Source organism: Salminus brasiliensis, chromosome 5 (genome assembly GCF_030463535.1).
Source record: "Salminus brasiliensis chromosome 5, fSalBra1.hap2, whole genome shotgun sequence".
Taxonomy (NCBI): domain Eukaryota; kingdom Metazoa; phylum Chordata; class Actinopteri; order Characiformes; family Bryconidae; genus Salminus; species Salminus brasiliensis.
The window spans coordinates 44,470,337-44,491,202 of NC_132882.1; the positions used below are offsets into that span (position 1 = coordinate 44,470,337).

The 20,866-nt window shown below is 45.8% G+C and overlaps 1 protein-coding gene across 1 annotated transcript in view; it reads right to left on the bottom strand.

The window, feature by feature from the left end:
* ephb6 (eph receptor B6) overlaps positions 1–20,866 on the bottom strand; it is a 61,973-nt gene that overhangs the window by 17,032 nt on the left and 24,075 nt on the right. Inside the window, exons 4-8 of the mRNA XM_072680574.1 lie at positions 18,727–18,890; positions 17,271–17,566; positions 4,938–5,093; positions 3,995–4,266; positions 2,077–2,158 (exon numbers count right to left, since the gene is read on the bottom strand). Coding sequence (XP_072536675.1) covers positions 2,077–2,158; positions 3,995–4,266; positions 4,938–5,093; positions 17,271–17,566; positions 18,727–18,890 — 970 coding nt within the window. The remainder of the gene's footprint in view (positions 1–2,076; positions 2,159–3,994; positions 4,267–4,937; positions 5,094–17,270; positions 17,567–18,726; positions 18,891–20,866) is intronic.

Genomic DNA, 20,866 nt, shown 5'->3' on the forward strand with positions numbered 1-20,866 from the left:
GACTACACTACACTACACTAGACTACACTACACTACACTAGACTACACTACACTAGACTACACTACACTACACTAGACTACACTACACTACACTAGACTACACTACACTAGACTACACTACACTACACTAGACTAGACTACACTACACTACACTAGACTACACTACACTAGACTACACTACACTAGACTACACTACACTACACTAGACTACACTACCCTAGACTAGACTACCCTACACTAGACTACACTACACTAGACTAGACTACACTACACTACACTACACTAGACTAGACTACACTAGACTACACTACACTAGACTACACTACACTACACTAGACTACACTACACTAGACTACACTACACTACACTAGACTACACTACCCTAGACTAGACTACCCTACACTAGACTACACTAGACTACACTACACTAGACTACACTACACTACACTAGACTACACTACACTAGACTACACTACCCTAGACTAGACTACCCTACACTAGACTACACTACACTACACTAGACTACACTACCCTAGACTAGACTACCCTACACTAGACTACACTACACTAGACTAGACTACACTACACTACACTACACTAGACTAGACTACACTAGACTACTCTACTCTACTCTACACTACACTAGACTACACTACACTAGACTAGACTACACTACACTACACTACACTACACTAGACTACACTAGACTAGACTACACTACACTAGACTACACTAGACTACACTAGACTACACTACACTACACTACACTACACTAGACTACACTACACTACACTAGACTACATTATACTACACTAGACTGCACTAGACTACACTGCACTACACTACACTAGACTACACTACACTACACTAGACTACACTGCACTACACTACACTAGACTACACTACACTACACTAGACTACACTACACTAGACTACACTGCACTACACTACACTAGACTACACTACACTGCACTACACTACACTACACTAGACTACACTGCACTACACTAGACTACACTACACTACACTGCACTACACTACACTGCACTACACTAGACTACACTACACTACACTACACTACTCTACACTAGACTACACTACACTACACTACACTATACTAGACTACACTACACTACACTAGACTACACTAGACTAGACTACCCTACACTAGACTACACTAGACTACACTACACTACACTAGACTAGACTACCCTACACTACACTACACTAGACTACACTACACTACACTACACTGCACTACACTAGACTACACTACACTACACTATACTAGACTACACTACACTACACTAGACTACACTAGACTAGACTACCCTACACTAGACTACACTACACTACACTGCACTACACTAGACTACACTACACTACACTACACTAGACTACACTACACTAGACTACACTACACTGCACCACACTAGACTACACTACACTACACTAGACTACACTAAACTACACTGCACCACACTAGACTACACTACACTACACTACACTACACTGCACCACACTAGACTACACTACACTACACTAGACTAGTTAGCATTTAGCATTGTTATTACAGTGTTAGCATTGTTATTACAGTGTTAGCATTACTGCTGCAATGTCACCATTGCTGATGTGGCTTTGCAATCGCTACTGTGCCTCACCCAGCATCGCTACTGTGGCATTAGCATGCGCTATCACAGCATTAGCATTGCTATTGTGGCATTAGCATCGCTACAGCAGTGGCCCGCTCTTCTGCTCTTGGGCTGATCTTGCTAGGAAGGTCTGATCTGGTCATGGTGGTCAGCTGTTCCTCTTGTAGATGATTTAGTGTGATTTCTAACTGTTCTGAGATCTGTTTAAACCCCTTCCCAGACTCCTCTGCATCTACAGCCTTCTTCCTGAAGGCCTCAGAGAGCTCTCTGGATCTGACCATGGTGCTCTTCTTCACCCCTCACTTCAACCATCAGTCAGGAGCACACCAGACTGTTCTGATCATCTGCAGCCGATCTTCTAATTCTACACATTTGAAGTAGTAATGAATGTAGGGGTGGGGGAGGGTCACTGACGAAAACTCACCTGATTGGCTGGTGGTAAAGTTGATGCTAGCGGACTGCGGTGGAAAGGGACTGAGGGCTGAGACGTCATTCATCGCTTGAACCTGACAATCAGCATCAGTCACAAATTACGCCAAGTTCAGAATTCAGAGGAAAAAGCTCCTGACCAGTCCAAGCTGATGTATGTTTTCGTTTGATGGTTTAGCATGACCAGGCCGGTCCACCAGTCTGACCAGCTTTACCAGACTAGAGCAGCTAGTCGGTCAAAACATACACTAAGCTGGTCGAGAGCTAAGCTTCGGTTGACCAAGCTGGTCAACCAGCATGGCCAGTATGACCAAGATAGTCGACCAGCATGAACAAGCTGGTCCAGCATGAACAAGCTGGTCAACCAGCATGAGCAGTATGACCAAGACGGCCGACCAGCATGACTAAGCTGGACCAGCATGACCAAGCTGGTCGACCTGCATTAGCAGCTGACCAAGATAGTCGATCAGCATGGTCAAGTTTGGTTGACCAAGATGGTCGACCAGCATGAACAAGCTGGACCAGCATGACCAAGCTGGTCAACCAGCATAACCAGTATGAACAAGCTGGACCAGCATGACCAGTATGAACAAGCTGGACCAGCATGAACAAGCTGGACAACCTGCATTAGCAGCTAACCAAGATGGTCGATCAGCATGGTCAAGTTTGGTTGGCTAATCTGGTTGACCAGCAAGACCAAGCTTGACCAGTATGACCATCGTCACTCAATCCTCTTTCCATAAAAACTCTCCGTTTGTGGGTTAAGCTCCAGGTTGGTTCAGCCGAGGTAGTCCAGTTAGCTTTCGAGGGAGTGGACGATGGAGAGAAGAGATGGTAAAAGCTAGCGTCAGCTAGCGTTAGCTTTTAGCCTATCCTTGTTTGACTCTGTGGCTTTCGCATCACTGGTGATGAGCTGCTCTCTAGTTATGTAAATGCTGGGCTGTAAATATAAAGACTCAGGACTGTGATGTAACAGTTTTGGGGTTTTGAAATCGGCTCGTTTTCCAGCTCTGTTTTGGTTCTGCTGGAGGTTTTTACGGCAGTGTTTGAGGTTCACCGTTTTTCACTTCCATCTACGGAGCCCTAATTTTCCATTCTAGGGCACCTTTCACTCTTCGGATCCTTATATTCAAAACTGACCTACATCAGTCAATCGCAGACTGGCGCCACATCCAGACACCACTGATGTTTTTCCATTTAACGGCTAGAAAATGTGTTATGAAACCGGTGTAATTCAGCCACTGTCCCAGCTTCCTTCTAACAGTAATAATGTGCTGTAAAAATAAGGCGGATGAGAAAACGCTAGAGGCCTGGTGCTCAGATGGGGAAATCTCTCATGGGCTCAGAGTGTGATAATGAGTGAATTTTGTAACTGCAGTTCATTAATACTGGTATAAAAACTAAAACAGCAATCCTGGATTCCCAAAAGACCTTTTTTTAAAGATGAAATTAGCTGCTCCACTTTTGTAAACAGATATTCTTAGTAGCTTAGAAGCTTGGAAGCTTGACTGGCTGCATGAGCTCAGCACTGGGATTTGGACCGATCGTGTCGTGTTGCACAATTCGAATTTTAGTGACCACTGTTGAATCTTTTAGGGGAGATTTACTTGTACAGTACCCTTTTTTGGCAAATACTGATCTAAAGCAGGTGATTCACTCATATTAGAATCAGCGCCCCCAGTGTTCAATAGGTCTACGTCATCGGCCCGCCGAAAAAGCTCAGAATTTCATGGTCTATACCACGCAACCGTTTCTCCAGCCACGCTGGTGCGCTAGTGATGGCTATGCCAAGTATGTTTGAGATTAGAATCACAATGATACTGAATCCTTATTAGGTCAAAGCTTTGCCTGTACAGTGTGTCCACAGGTAATCTGAGCTCTGCGGGTGTTTACGGGGAACGCAGTGCGGGTACCTGTATGAGGTAGGTGACTCTGGTGAGCAGGTTGTTAAGGGTGATCTTGGTCTGCCTCAGGCCAGTCTGAGACGGCGTGTACGTTACAGTCTCGCCGCACCAGGAGCAGGCGCTGGGGGGGGTGTTTGTGGCAGAGGGGCAGATTCGGCATACCACGTTGTACCACACTTCACTCCGCCCACCCATGTCCAGCGGGGGCCTCCAGCGCAGAGATACACCTCCCTCCGTGCTCTCATACTCCCAGGACAGAGACGTTGGGGCCGAGGGGGGGCCTGGCAGATAGAAGTGGTGTTAGTGCAGGTATGTAAACCTCAGTTAATAAGGTTAAGGGGTGTAAAAAACAAAAAAAAACAAACACCTGACCAACTGTTGAGCATGGGGATTGACAGATCAGGCTTTGGGGTTGCGTTGCAGCCAGTGGCGTATGCTAATGTAGGCTGCAGAATTTCATGAAAAGCAGACCTTTCCAACTGTTGAGCATGGGGATTGATGGATCATGCTCTGGGTTGTGTTGCAGCCAGTGGCATGGGGGTGGAATGATAATTTTTTGGGCTTGCATTGCAGCCAGTGGCACATGCTAATGTAGGCTGCAGAAATTCATGAAAAGCACACTGTTCCAACTGTTAAGCATGGATGTGGATTGATCATTTTTTGGGCTTGCATTGCAGCCAGTGACACATGCTAATGTAGGCTGCAGAAATTCATGAAAAGCAGACTTTTCCAACTGTTGAGCATAAGGATTGACGGATCATGCTTTGGGTTGTGTTGCAGCCAGTGGCATGGGGGTGGAATGATAATGTTTTGGGCTTGCATTGCAGCCAGTGGCACATGCTAATGTAGGCTGCAGAATTTCTTGAAAAGCACACCTTTCCAACTGTTACGTATAAGGGGGGATTGATTTGCCATCTCTGTGCACAGTCTGGCTTTACTGTAGGTTCCTTACCTGTGCAAGCAGTGTTGTTAGCATCACTGGAAGCTCGATAGAAGCCACTGCGGCACTCGCACACTATCGAAGCTTCTAGGCCGGTCCTGCTGTTAGCTGGGCAATCCGAGCAAGAGACGGAACCTGCAAAGGCCTTATAGAAGCCCACCTGACAGGCTGAGGGAGGTAAAAGAATAATAAGGGTGGGATTATAGTTTCAGAAATATGCCACATTACCTGTGTTTTATCTTATCTAACTCTGCAGTGCTAACTCAGAGGGGGGCCGGTAAACACAGCTTATGAGAGATCCGTCCTATGAGAGCTGGCAGATGCAGATTTCAGGACACGATGAATGGAATATAAATGAACGCACAGATAGACTTCTATCTCCGTAATGATTTGTCTCAAATCACCACAGGAAACAAAACCACATTTACACTCAATAACCTGGTGCAGTTTTAAGTATCTCGCCTGAGGTGTGATGAAAGAATTAAGGAAATCTGTATTAAAGCTGTTGGCAGCACCCATAACAGAGGAAATCAGCCATATATCACATTACAACAATACATTACACACAAGCTAATACACAAATATACATAACTTATGAATGGGCATTGCTTCAGAACTTCATGAAAAGAACACCCTTCCAACTGTTAAGCACAGGAATGGCAGGATCATGCCCTTGGGTTGTGTTGCAGCCAGTGGCACGGACAACTTTTCACTGGTAGAGGGAAGAATTTCATTGAATTCTAGCCAAACATAGCCATCAGCCCATCAGTAAAAAGCTACTGATGCAAACAGGATGGCTTTTCCAGCAGAACAATCCACAAAAATCCACAATGGACGACCTCAAGAGTCGCAAGCTAAACGTTTCGCTATGGCTCACAGTTCTACGACCTCCACATCATCAAAAATATGTGCATAGACCCTTAAAAGATGACCTTAAAATGTAATACGACCCAAGAAACTCAGAGAAGTAGAACCTTTTTGCTGGTAAAGTGGGCAAAAATCCACCCAGCAAGAGCTTAGCTGGTACCGAAAGTGTTTACAAGTCCCCTGGCCAAAGCTGGTGGTCCTAAGGACTGACCATGCTGCGTGCCCAAACTTTTGCTTGGGCCCTTTTCAAATTTTTTGTCATTTTCTTAGGTCGTCTGATCTCCAAATTGACATTCCAAGCTTTCTACATAAAGAACTCCGTCCATTTTATGATGAACTTCACCACCCTGTTATACGTTATATAGTGCGACAGGGTGGTAAGGGATGTGACGGGGTGGTTTTGCTTCCTAGTTTGAATGTGAGAATCGGAGCCTGTACCAATGTTTAGGCTAAAACGCCTGTAGGCTCATGCTGCTTGCCATCGGCAGCCGGAGCCGGAAAGAGCACAACTGGCCTCAGGGGTGGGTAGATGGCGCTCTCTCACTCGTAGTGTGATGCTGGCCAGCACAGGCATCTGTTGGCTGATGCGTCAGAGCTGGGGATCCGGCATTTTCCTCCGAGTGTGGACAGTTGGAAAAGAGGCGGTGGCCGACTTCAATTGTTTTGGAGGAAGCAGGTACTTGTCCTCACCCTCCCAGTGCTGGGAGCATTGCCAGGGATAGGGGATGAGGGGCTTGGGTGACTGGCCAAAAAAATTGTCAAATGGAAATGGCACCCGGCTGCATGGAATGACTCGCATGCTAACAGCAGGACAGAAGCTAGGCTAACAGTGAGCCTGGGCTGCAGCAGAGAGAGCTGTGAAGGTGTTTGGCCTCAGAGGGTCATGAAGGACTACAGAAGCTATAACAGTGTTACCTTTTCAAACTCCTCACACGTCCCCCGGCCTCATGAGCATAGCCCTGTCTAACAAGTGTAACACCATTTCAGGCCTAGCGTTCAGTATTGAGCGAGTGTGAGATGACGGAGGGCGGAGAGGCAGAGAGGGAGGGTTGGTTAAAGACAGTGGGGAGAAAAGGAAGCTGTTGGGATTGAAGATAAAAGGTTTTCCATGTTCTCACTTGTCTGTCAGCTCCGAGATTCGCCCCCCCGACACCACTGCAAGAGGTGAGAGAGCGCGAGAGAGAGAGAGAGAGAGAGAAGCACAGCGAGATGTTTTCCATACATCTTTCATGCTGCTGGATCACATTATTCAACGTGTTCTTCAGCAGACGTGACAAAGAAGCCTTGCTTCAGGTACAAAACTTCCCTGATGCTCTGCTGGCTCCGCCCACCTTTTAACATCGCTGCCACCTATTGGCTCACATATCATTCACCAATCACAGCTTTCCTTCATTTCCCGTATTGCACTGAGTTCACCTTATATCAGTGGGTACTTGAGAACAATGTTTTTGGACTGAAGCTGAAGCGGAGGTGGACCATGCAACATGACGATGACCCAAAGAGTTAATCCACCCAGTAAATTCACCAAGGAAGCTCTTGGAAGCCTCTTGAGATGCTGTGGGGTGATTTGAAATGGGCTGTGCGGCAAGAAACCTCTCAAAATCGAACAGCCGAAAGAATTCCACATGGAGAAGTAGGAAAAAGCTTCTCCCAGTGGATGCCCGGTGGATGCTCAGACAGCGAAGAGCACCTTTTTGGAGTCATGGCATTTCACCGTACAGGAACTACACCTGCCAACGAGGAGCCGATCTCATTGGAGAAGGTTTTCACCCATCCTGGCGATAGGTTGAAGCAGTCATGTGACGAAACTAACAAATCATGCAACCCTACATCTGGCGCCGGGAGCAGGTAGCTTTCACACCACACCACTAGACGTTCACTAGAAGCAAACCCTAGACCACTGATTTCAGGAGGACCAGGAATCGGTGCTCTGGACCACTCCCGGGCTGGAAAACCTGGGTCTGGAAAAAAGCTAAGAAGACCAAAGGAGACCTCATTCTGCTACAAGGCCGAGGTGGAGCATATCTCCAGGTTCAAGGGTGTCCCAGGGCTTCCACATCTCTGAGGAGCTTTCATGGACCCTGCACTGCCTTGTACTTGGTCTGATCAAGGGCAGAAGAGGTAGAAACACGGATCTGGGAGGAAAGTTGGCATTTCAAAGAAAAGGGAAAATGAAAAAGGAGGAATTCACGGATGCGGATCATGGGGAAAACCGAGGGCGAGAGAGCGAGAGGAAGAGAGAGAGGGAGAGAGACGTCAGTGGAGTGTGTAATTTGGCGTTGACATCGTACTTGGTATTTAGATCACTGACCCAATTTCTCCCTCTCTCTTGCTCGCTCGCTCGCTTACTCCTTCGTCTGTGACCATTCTTTTCTATTTTGCTCGCAGCGCTGCATTCTGGCCCAAACACACCGGCGTACAAACACACGCTACACACTGCACTCGCCTCGAAAACAGGCCGAACTCAAAACCACGAGCTAGCACTCCAGCGCCCGCGCTCAGGCAGACGGAAACCGAGGGGGGCGGCCCGTCCATGCTGTTGGTGTTCTCTCACACTCATTATATTTCTATGGGACGCTCCGCTGGCTCGCTGGCACTGGATGTGAAACCCATTAGAGTCTGATTGGAGTTTTTCTGGGGTGTGTTCGCGTCCTCTGGCTCCAGACCAAACCCTGGAAAAGCCCACGAGACATGACTGACCCCGAACCAATCCTCGAACCAACGCCAGCCAAGTCCAGCCTGATGGACTCTTTCTTTGGTTCCTTTTTAGATGAAGTAAACCCTCTCCATCCCAGTGATGGAGCAGCATCTGAACATCCAGTAGATCATCAAGAGACTATTACTGGACCCAGCAGTTCTTCCCTTTATCTGAAGAGTCCAGGGTCAGATCTGTAGACGATCACCTGAGAGATCACTGATCCTCTAACAGCTCTAATACTGACCCTCCCACCATCCTCTATCTGCTATAGACCTGCTGCTGCTGACGCCAGTCTGGAACTGGAGCTGAACTGGATTAGACTGAGATTAAGGGGCCAGGTTGAGGGTCAGGATTAGGTTTTGAGTGAAGATTAAGGTTTGGGTTTAGTTACGTTTCAGGTTAAGATAAGGGCCAGGGTGAGAGTTAGGATTAGGCTTTGGGTTGTGGTCAGGATTAGGATTAAGGTCAGGGTGAGGGTTAGGATTAGGTTTTGGTTTGAGGTTAGAATTAGGGCCAGGAAAAAGGTCAGGGTTAGGTTTTGGTTCAAGGTTAAGGTTAGAACTAGGGCCAGGGGTTAGGTTACGATCAAGGTTAGGATTAGGGTCAGGATGAGGGTTAGGATTAGGTTTGGTGGATTGAGATTAAAATTGGGATTAGTTTTGGGGTGAGGGTTAGGATTAGATTTTGGGTTGTGATCAAGGTTTGGATTAGTTTCAGGGTGAGGGTTAGGATTAGGTTTGGTGGATTGAGATTAAAATTGGGATTAGTTTTGGGGTGAGGGTTAGGATTAGATTTTGGGTTGTGATCAAGGTTTGGATTAGTTTCAGGGTGAGGGTTAGGATTAGGTTTGGTGGATTGAGATTAAAATTGGGATTAGTTTTGGGGTGAGGGTTAGGATTAGATTTTGGGTTGTGATCAAGGTTTGGATTAGTTTCAGGGTGAGGGTTAGGATAAGGGTTTTGGTTAAGGTTAGGATTAGAGTTGGGGTGAGGGTTAGGATTAGGTTTTGGTTTAAGGTTAGGATTAAGACCAGGATCAAATTTAGGGTTTTGGATTAAGTTCAAGGTTAAGATTATTGCCGGGGAGAAGGTTAGAATTAGGTTTTAGACTGAGTTTAATATTAGGAATAGGAGTAGGGGTTAAGATTAGGTTTTGTGTTCTGGTTAAGGTTAGGATTAGGGCCAGGATGAAAGTTAGGATTAGGCTTTGTGTTAGGGTCAAGGTTAGGATTAGGTTTTGGACTGAGATTAATATTAGGATTAGGGCTGTGGTGAGGGTTTGGATTAGGCTTTGGGTTACGGTCAAGTTTAGGATTAGGGTCAGGATGAGGATTAGGTTTGGTGGATTGAGGTTAAGGTTAGGATTAGGTTTTGGACTGAGAATAATATTAGGATTAGGGCCGTGGTGAGGGTTTGGATTAAGTTTTGGAATGTGGTCAAGGTTAGGATTAGGGCCAGGATAAGAGTTGCAATTAGGTTTTGGATTGAGGGTTAAGGTTAGGATTAGAAGGGTGTCCATAAATATGTGGACACATAGTGTATGAAATTCAAATCATATGCATGATTTGAAAATGCATGAGGAGATATTTTAAGGTGTGTATACCGTGGGGGAGCTCAGGGGGCTAAACAGCTAAGCAGCTAAAAGCTTGACTCTACTTTAGCAGTGAAACCCACGGCCCAGGCCTCCGCCTCCTCCTCCTAAGGGTATCCATCAAACCCGTGCTGCTGAGAGCACTAACTCCACAGTGGGATCTTCATAAACAATACATCAAATTAATAAAGAATGATTAATTAAATCAAGGAATGTAGTTCGAGTTACGCCCGAGGCTACACGTGTTTATTAAGCATAAACGATGAGGCTCCTCTCAGACTTTCCAAATCGGGCCGAGCAGGTGTAGCTGTTTCCCTACGCTCAGTCCCGTAAGGTCAGGCTGTTTTTTTTTTCGGAGCTTATTATTAACGCTAAGAGACACCAGATGGACAAAAGTATTGGGACACTTGCTCATTCATTCTTCTTAAATTCAGAGTATTAAAAAGAGTTTCTCCTGCTTTTGTTGGAGGAGCTTTGCTGTGAGGATTTGATTGCATTCTGCAACAAGGGACAGACAAAATGTTGGATGATGATGATGATCACCACCCCACACCACCCCACCCCACCTCGCCCACAACCCCAGATTTAAAACCTGACTCGTCTCAGGATAAAAGGCTTAAAAGGGAAATACAAAATAAAATAAATAAATGTAAATGTTTTTTTATGTTGCCGTGGCGACGCTGCTGCCTCGGAGACCCTTCTGAAATGTCTGAATCTAATCGCTGGCTTTTATATCGCTAGCAAACATGACTGATACAAACTGAGCTGGGAAAATATGCGGCGCTCCTGTTGTTAAAATAAATAAATTAATAAAATGTAAATAAATGATGCATTTTTTATTAATATTCACATGCAACTGGAATACTTACATAATGTGGTAAATAGCAGACGAAGACATACCTATCTGACAGCAAGTGCTGTAAATGAACTGTGATTGAATGTGATTCGTTGATTTAAGCTTCAGAATCAGCATCTTACTGGTCCCTTCTCTCCTCAGCAGACTGAGCTGGCTCACTGCCTCAACTGAGACCGGGTTGGCCACAATTCTGCGCTGCTCAGGGATGGACAATTGGACTTCTATGTCTGAGGCAAGCTGGGAATTTCTCTCTTGGTGTCCAACCAACAAGTATCACATCCAGCACACCCCCATGTAATACTACACTACAGTATATCTTGGAAAATGGCACATTTAATGGGCCATTGGCTAGTGCAAGAGGACAGGGGATGGCCTGGGATGGTGACCCTGTTAATGGCAAGTGGTCAGCAGTCATTTTTTTATATATGGCAATGTGTAGATTTTAAATATGAGATATAATAGAAAATAGTATAATACATATATGTATATGCCACTATATATATATATATATAAGATGGAGGTAAAGAACTAATAAAGTGGTGCTCTAAAAGACTAGCTTAGCTAGCTCATAAAAATAGACTCGCAAACTAGCCTCCATTTTAGCTAGCTTTATAAAAATAGCTGGAATAAAGAATAAGGTGGGCACCAAGGGACTCAATAAACATTAGCTGGCTAGCAAACTAGCTTCTGTTTTAGCTAGCTTTATAAAAATAGCTGGAATAAAGAATAAGGTGGGCACCAAGGGACTCAATAAACATTAGCTGGCTAGCAAACTAGCTTCTGTTTTAGCTAGCTTTATAAAAAATAGCTGAGGTAAAGAGTAATAAAGTGGGTTCCAAGGGACTCATTTAGCTGGCTAGCAAACTAGCTTCTGTTTTAGCTAGCTTTATAAAAATAGCTGAGGTAAAGAGTAATAAAGTGGGTTCCAAGGGACTCATTTAGCTGGCTAGCAAACTAGCTTCTGTTTTAGCTAGCTTTATAAAAATAGCTGAGGTAAAGAGTAATAAAGTGGGCTCCAAGGGACTCAATGAACATTAGCTGGCTAGCAAATGTTTCAGCTAGCTTATAAAAATAGCTGAGGTAATAAGCTCAGCTATTTTTAAGTAGGCTCCAAAAGACTAAACGTTAGCAAGTTAACGAAATAGCTTCCATTTTAGCCGGTGTTATTAATATAGCTGAGGTAATAGCTGAGGTAAAGAGTTGGTTCCAAGGGACTCAATGAACATTAGCTGGCTAGCAAACTAGCCTCTATTTTAGCTCGCTTTATTAAAATAGCTGAGGTAAGCTGCTGATTAAATAGATTCCAAAAAACTAGACGTTAGCTAGCTAACAAACTAGCTTTTATTTAAGCTAGTGTTCTAAAATAAATAACTGAGGTAAAGTGTAAAGTGGGCTCCCAGGGACTCAATGAACATTAGCTGGCTAACAAACTAGCTTCTGTTTTAGCTAGCTTTAAAAAAAAAATTAGCTGAGGTAAATGGTTAATGGAGTGGTGCTCCAAAAGACTATATGTTAGCTGGTTAATAAGCTAGCCTCCATTTTAGCTAGCTTTATAAAAATGAGCTGAGGTAAATGGTTAATGGAGTGGGCTCTACGACAGTAATATTACAGGGAAAGAGAGTGAGAGAGGGCGAGAGACATATTATTTGCTCTGTAGGCCTAATCCTCACAGAGCCCTCCACACACCGAGGATAACGCTGCATGGGCTGCGCTGTGTACGTCAGCCCTGCTGCTGGGGAAATGAGGCTACTCCACAAACCCTGCATTCTCCATGTCGTCCTGAGGTCATTTCCACCGGATTTCTTATTTAGACAATTACATGCGTGAATTGGGCCTTTCTGTCCCGGCGATATTATATTAACGGGCCTCAGAAACAGGGCTGAGTTGAGTATTCGGTGAGCGAGCAGACTGCTGTGGATTGGTGTGTGTAGGTTGTGGATCTATACACACCCGTCCCTCTTAATCAGGTCAATGAGCAGAGTTAATACATCACTGTGTCACTCTGTCACTGTGCTGCTATAGGCAAGGAGTGCGCGAGCGAGCGAGTGAGAGCGAGAGAGTGAGAGAGAGAGAGTGAGAGAGAGAGACTGTTCGGTTTTGTTTGTCCATCTGTACAGAATGTGTGCCTGCATGTATTTCAGGCTTTATGTGTGTGTGTGTGTGTGTGTGTGTGTGTGTGTGCAGTGTGTGCTCTTGCATGCGTTAATGTGCATGTGTGTATGTTCGAATGGTTTTGCATTCAGTGCAGAGCTGTGCACTGAACACAGACAGGAGACTGTACGACATATGCATATATATATATATATATATACACACACACATATGTGTCCAAATGTTTGTGGACACCCCTTCCAATAAATGCATTCAGCTACTTTAAGTTGCACCCATTGCTGACACAGATGTGCAAATGCACACACACACACACACACACACACACACACACAGCTTGTCTACACCCTCTCTGGGGCAGATAAACATCATGACCCTATTGGCACCATGCTGCCTAATGCCAGATGTGGGCTAGAGGGGTATAACGCCCCCAGCTGCGGAATGATGGTTGGTGCTCCATCTAATACTTTTGGGAGATGAGGTGGGGTGGTGATCTTCCAACATCCTGAATGCAATCAAATCCTCACAGCAATCCAAAATCCTCCTCCAAAATCTTCCCTGGACAGTAGAGACAGTTCCTCCAACAAAAGCAGGATCAACTCTTTTTAATACCCTTGATTTCAGAAGAAACAATGAATGAAGAGGTGTCCCAATACTTTTGTCAATATATGGTGTGTATATATATATATATATATATATATATATATGCCATTTGCCCTATATTTTCAATAAGATGATAAAATGGCAGTTAACAGGAATAGTGGCCAGGTTCCCTCCAAGTGGATAGATGGCGCTCTCTCCCCTCATCACTCTTAAGCAATGTTGGTTGGCAAAGGTGTCTGTTATCTGGTTGGTTGAAGTTTGGTCTCCGGCGCTTCCCTCCAAGTGTGACGGCTGCCTGCCAATGCTGTGATGGCTACCTTCAAATGTATCGGAGGAGGCACATGCTAGTCCCCAGCCTCCTAGTATCAGGAGCATTGCTAGTGCTAAGGGGATGCTACAAACAGGTGGGCTAATTGCTGGGGTGGGGATGCCCCAAACTAATGCATGCCACAACTGTAGCATGTAGCTACTGTTTCCACAGGAGCGATAAACCCAAACCCTGCGGGCCACTGCCATGCAAGTGCCATTTACCCAGAAAACCTCCCCACCGCCCTCCCTCTAGCCCCACCCCATTCTTCCCCATATCTCTTTTCTTCCTTCCTGAGGATTTTCTGCTAGCTCAGTCCTTCAGTCATTAACTTGTGTCCACTCACTGTATGCTAGACTGCCCCCCATCCCCCGCTGTTTCTGTCACTTGTTTACAGTCGAGTGGCCATTACATCACCATGACCTAAATGTGTCACGTCTCTCTCTTTTCCGCGCTCTCTCATTCTCCCTGCTTCTCCTCCCATCTTTCTTCCCTTCTTCAGGATATCTGTAAACTTCTTGGCCCCGGTAACCCCCAGAATTCTGAGTGTTAATTTGGCCGGAGAATCAATTTGCAATCTTTCCCCCTTACCCCCTCAAACATGGCCAATCGGCCAAGACGTCTGAAGTTTGGCTTATTTAGTGTTGAACTGGAGCTTCAAGGCTAATGTAGCTAACAAGCAATGGAAGTTTCCGGCCACCAGTTTAGCATCGCGCAAACTACGGCATCTAAACAATCAGACACTTTCCTCAGACTGTTATCATACAACCATTCTGTCATCTATACAAACAACGAAAAGATGAAAGTTCAAAATAAATTCAAACAAGCAAAACCACATGATCATAAAGACCAGTCACAGTCGGGGGGGGGGGGGGGGGTCTCAGAACAAGCGAAGTTGGGATTTAAACCAAACACTGGCAGGGTGAGGGCTCAGAACAAGCGACATTGGGATTAGAACCAACTGCAGTCAGCAGGATTCTCAGAACATATGAGGTGGTAATAAAGACCACATTCACAGTTGGGGGAGGTTTCATAACAAGTGAAGTTGGGATTTGAACCAAACACAGACAGGACGAGGGCTCAGAACAAGCGTGGTTGGGATTAGAACCAATTGCAGTCAGCAGAACTATCAGAACAAATTAGCTGGTGATGAGAGCCACAGTTAGGGGTCTCAGAACAAGCTACATTGGGATTTGAACCAAACACAGACAGCATGAGGGCTCAGAACAAGCAAGGTTGGGATTAGAACCAATTGCAGTCAGCAGGATTCTCAGAAAATATGAGGTAGTGATAAGGACCACATTCACAGTTAGGGGGAGGTCATAGTTAGAAAATTTGAGAACAATTGGGGTTGGGATTAGAACCAACTGCAGACAGTGAGGCTTTCGGAACAAAGGAGGTGGCAATTATGTCCAATCACAGTCAGGGGGGGTCTCCGAAGAAGCAAGGTGGGGATTAGAACCAACTGCAGTCAGAGAGAAATTCTCAGAACATGCAAGGTGGAGATTAGAACCAAGCACATTCAGAGGGAGATCTCACGACAAGAAAACTTGGGATTTAAACCAGTCACAGTCGGGGGAAGTCTCAGAACAAGTGAAGTGGGAAACAGAACCAATCGCAGCCCAAATTAATAGGCGAATAATTTTTCACAGCACTGCACACACACACACACACACACCGTACTAAAAGCTCACATGTGCGTTTGTGCGGAACACACACCACTGAAGGAACAGTGAGTGCTGCAGATGGTCTCTTTTGTCAGTAAACAAATCTGTGCAACCACTCCACTCACCGCTCACACACACACACACACACAGAGAAGCCCACCGTCTCCTGTCCATCAAACAGAGAATATAATTACAGTGACAGAGAGGCCCAGGGACTATTGATTCACAGCCACACGGACACTGCACACATGCATACACACACACACACACACACACACACACACACTACTGACGCAGAGCAAAAGTGAGGCAAGGAACCGAGGGACTGAAGGTTAAGCCGAATCCCAGGTTCTCAGTACTCTAGCGTTGGACACTCGTGTGCAGATGGTGTCGCTGCGTCTCTGTACGTGAACCCGTTTCCAATGAGGCGGAACATCCTAGCTGTCCTAGCGCACTTAAAGGGGAATTCTGATGCTTGCTCAGAAATGGCCACACAGTCCAGCGTCTGAAACGAACATATTCCGTGCGGGTTTGGTGTGAAACGGTTTGTTCTGGAGAAACTTACTTGCGACACAAATTTCTTTACAGTGGTGGTGAATGGAACCAGGCGTCGGTCACCATGACGACAGCACAAAAACAGCTATCAGGGAAACTACACGTGTCTTCTGAGTGTTCCTAGGAGTTTACGGAGGATGCTAATGATAGTAAAACACTGATAAATCTGAAATAAACGTAACATATCCCTCCGCCATTAAAGGGGAAAAAATAACTTAGGGCCAAAATGTTGTCAAAAATAAAAAACGTTACTAACTTAATGTCTCGGGCATCAGGCAGCAAATTCATAAGCATTTGATGAAATTATTTTCTAGGATGGAGCATTTGAAAGGCATTGAAGTTTTCAGACGTCTGGTTCCATTCACCACCACTGTAATATATCATTCGGATTCAGTTTTCTGATACAGTTTTACACAATTTCCCTTCAAAGCCCTGTTTTAAGGCAATAGCTGGCAGAGCTTTCTCCTTACCCCACATTTAAAGAATTCTCGATTCAAAGTAAGCCAAGTTCGGACTAGTGCACTTAGTAGTGTACTTAATAGTGTACTTTTTAGTACACTTGGACTTGTCTAGAACTCGACTCGCGAGTACAAACTGCTGAAGACAGGAGAACGCTGTACAGTAATTATGCAATTATAACATCAGCGTGGTGTGGCGTAGTGTGGCATTCTGGGATATGTGGCTGTGCATCCTGATAACATGGGTGGAGCAAGAACACATTTGGACTGCACCTGACTAGATGCAAACTTCTGGGTGGAGCACTACTTAGGCTGCAACTGATGACGTTTCACAAGTCCACAGAAATAGAAGTACACACAAGAACGCAGACTATAGCTCAGTGTTACGAGGCTAATGTTGCTAACAATGAATGAAAGCTTATACTCCACCAATTAGCATAGCCTAAATCATTACAATCGCCTCCAACCGTGTGGAGGTGATCAGTAATATGTAACAGATGTGCCTAAATGGCGTCTGAGACAGTTATCCACAAACATGCTTCTGCTTTTAGCTATGCTAATGTACTTAGCATGCTAACGTAGCCCGTAGCAGAGGCCACTTTCACAGTCCAGCAGTCCGAATTTAAAGAACTCACGCAGGCAGGCGGAGCCATTCTGATTTGGCTCGTATCCAGCATCGCACGTGCACCCTCCGACAGGCACCATCCAATCACCCTCTGCGTTGCAATGCATCCTGGGCGCCGCCCCGCCCTGCGCCTGACTGTGAGGAACACAAGTCCCGGCCACTGGCACCAGGGCTGTAGGCTCCGCCCCCGAGGGAGTGGCTGGGTAGGAGGCCAGGTAACGGCTGGTGGCTGGACAGCGGCGGTAAAATATGGACACTCCCATGAGTGACACGCAGGCGCCGCTGTCTACTATAGCTAGCACAAATCTGAAACAGAGAGAGAGAGACAGGAAGTCAATGTCGATCAATCAGGAGCTACGAGGCTAACGTCCGAGAACAGCAGAAGTCAATAGTCCCGCCAATCTGTGCTGTAAACACAGCCCCACAGACTCATCTCAGCCTGCCCAAACGCCACCCAGGTCTTCATTAAGGTGGTGCAACGAGGGAACGGGCGTAGTGTGTGAACCATAATGCATGTCCAAAGGTTTGTGGACACCTGCTCATCTGCTGAAATCAAGGGTATTAGGCCATACAGGAGCATTAATGAGGTCAGGTTCGGATGTTGGATGATTACTTCTGCTTTCATTGGTACTGGAAGGAGATATAGCCCAATGTCGGAGAGGGGTGTGGGTGTGGTTTGTAGACCCCTCTAGCCCAGTAGTTAGCTCCCAACCCTGGCCCTGCACATTTTTTAGTGTTTACACCTGATCCCAATAGCAAATCAGTTGAAGGTAGTGGGCTAAAATGTACAGGTCTGGCGGGAGGACCTCCAGGACCAGGGTTAGAAACCCCTAGCATCGGGCCTAATGACCTCACGACCTCAATCACCTCACGTCTGGCTGCTCCAGACCGCCCCGTTCACAGCAACGTCTGGACCTATTTACAAGCCTATAGAATGAGTGTCTGTATACTTTTTGGGCTTGCAGCTCATTTCTCAGCATGTCAACACAAAAGTGGAGCCAGCGAGAAAGCCTTATAGCGAGCATTTTCTGAAATACCGCCGCCCATTAAACGCGAATGGTGGTGGTGGTGCTGGATGAGTCACGAAACATATAATTTAGAAGATATGGGTCACTTGCTAAAAGGCCTGAAAACCACTGGGCTCGAAAAAAGCCAAGCTAATGGGAGGCCTGACTAATTCCTTTTGTCTTCTTGTGCTTTTTTCACATTCAGACTCTATTACTGCAAATATTAGCCCCACATGCCGCTGATATTTACTCAGCTGAATTGCATCGGCCGGCCAGGCGGGCGAGTGGGGGGGGGTGGGGGGTTGGTGGGAGATGCTGCAGCCAGCTAAAACCTGCCGTCTTTAAACCCATCTCTGAACGGTGACCTCATCTTATATAGCAACTGGACTGGACCATGAGGGACGCTAAAGCCAAGGCAGGCGAAGGAAAGAAAAGGTCAGAGGGCGGTTGCCATGGTACCCGCGGCGCGTCAGTGGGGCGAAGCTGCGGGTCTTGACGTTGATGCGGCGCATTCGGTCCGGCTTGTACTGGTGAGGGAGGCTCGGCTCCACCCGACTGAAGCTCTTGTCTGCTGCGATGGTGTCTACCTTCACCCATCCCTCTCTGGACTCTCCACTGGAAGGCTGGAAAGAGGAATACAGAGAGAGAGAGAGAGAGAGAGAGAGAGAGAGAGAGAGAGAAAATGAGCAAACGTACTTCCTCTGGAAATTTCTAAAGCTGCGAGCTGGCCCAATACTTATATAATACCAAAACTAAGAATTGGATGGACAGGCTAATTAAGAATCGGGCGGGGCTGAAGCGCACCATGTAGGACGTTAGGTGTAGATGAGTGGGACTTATCCCTGCCTCATGAAATCATGTAAATATTAATATTTATTAATTATGTTGTCCCAACTGGAAAGTCCAAATGTGTGTATCACAGCTGCTAATGTCACGTGTTAGCTTCAGGCTTAACACACCAAACCGGTCTGGACTGGTGGACTAAATCTGAGGTAACGGGGAAACTGTGGAAGCTAGATCCTTTAGCAGAGAGAGAGAAAAAAAGAGAGAGAGAGAGAGAGACATAGAGTAAGAACAGGAGCTTGATTTCTGCACAGGGCTTCAGAGATTTGCCAAACCAGAATTGAGAGTGTTTTGCAGGGCCGACTGCCCTCACCTGATCCTCGCCTACTGCCGAGCAACCATTTGCATTTTTAAACCCATGCTTCCTGCCCCTGAGGAGGGCTACATTAAACCACACACACTGCTGAGACTCCCCGTGCGACAGCCTCTGAAAAAGCTTCAAACAAAAGTGACCTCGGAGTTGAACCCTGCAGAACTCCAAATCCCACTGGGTGCCTCTGAATTTAGCAAAGAGAGACCTGTGCTAATAGCACTTGAATGTCAAAACATGGCTAAATAACGGTGGTTGGGAGGTCGCCCAATGGCAGTGAAAGGAGGAATAGGCGTTCCTTGCCAAATGTAGCTGCTCCTTGCCAACATACGAAATGTGTTACAAATGTATTTATGGAGTATTTAGCTTGTGGTTTGATGTAAAAATGCGAAATGCATGTACCACCCTGTGGTTATTTTACCTCCAGCTCCAGATTGGTTCAGCTGAGGTAGTCGAGGGAGCAGATAACGGGGCAACCAGATGCTAAAAGCTACTTGTCTAGTGTTAGCTTTTAGCCTAGCACGGATGCCTGTTTGCTTCCCCAGGATTTCGCTTTGTTGCGTACCGAGTTTGAGCTCCTCCTCTGCGGACGCTGCCACAGGTAAAGCCGTGGTCACAAGCCCTGGTTCTCGGAGCAACTCGTATTCCTATGACTAGTGGAGTCTGGAGGTGATGAGCTGCTCTCTAGTGTCAACAACACCATTCAACAACGTTCTCCCGTAGTTGGCCCAAAGCTTTACTGCTTTGCCTGCCTTGGGCGGGGTTTATGTACATTTTGGTGTTCCAGCAGCTTCGTACGGTGACATAAATAAGACGGAGGAAGGCGTGGGATTGAGCTTCATAAGTCATTAACTTACTAAGTTGTGGCCACGTCATTATCTTGTACCCATGCCTTACCAAGCTGCGGTTACAGCTTAATTATCTCATTCCCACGCATTAATAAGATGTGTCCACAACTTAATTGTCTCGTTCTCACAACTTTATTGTCTCGTTCCCATATCTTTTCTAAGAAATACCTAATTATCTCGTTCCCCAAGTCTTACTAAGATGTGTCCACTACTTAATTATCTTGTTCCCACATCTTACTAAATCACGGCCATGACTTAATTATTTTGTTTCCATGTCTTACTAAGATGTGTCCACAACTTAAGTATCTCGCTCCCACTGCTTACTAAGCCATGGCCAATACTTAGTTATCTTGTTCCCATGCCTTACTAAGTCATGGCCATGACTTAATTATCTCATTATCATGTCTTACTAAGATGTGTCCATGACCTAATTATCTCGTTCCTACGTCTTATTAAGATGTGTCCACAACTTAAGATCTCTTCCCATGTCTTACTTAGCCATGGCCACAACATAATTATCTTGACTTAATTATCTTGTTCCCCCAACTTGCTTAGTCATGGACACAACTTAGTTATTTTTTTTCCACATCTTACTAAG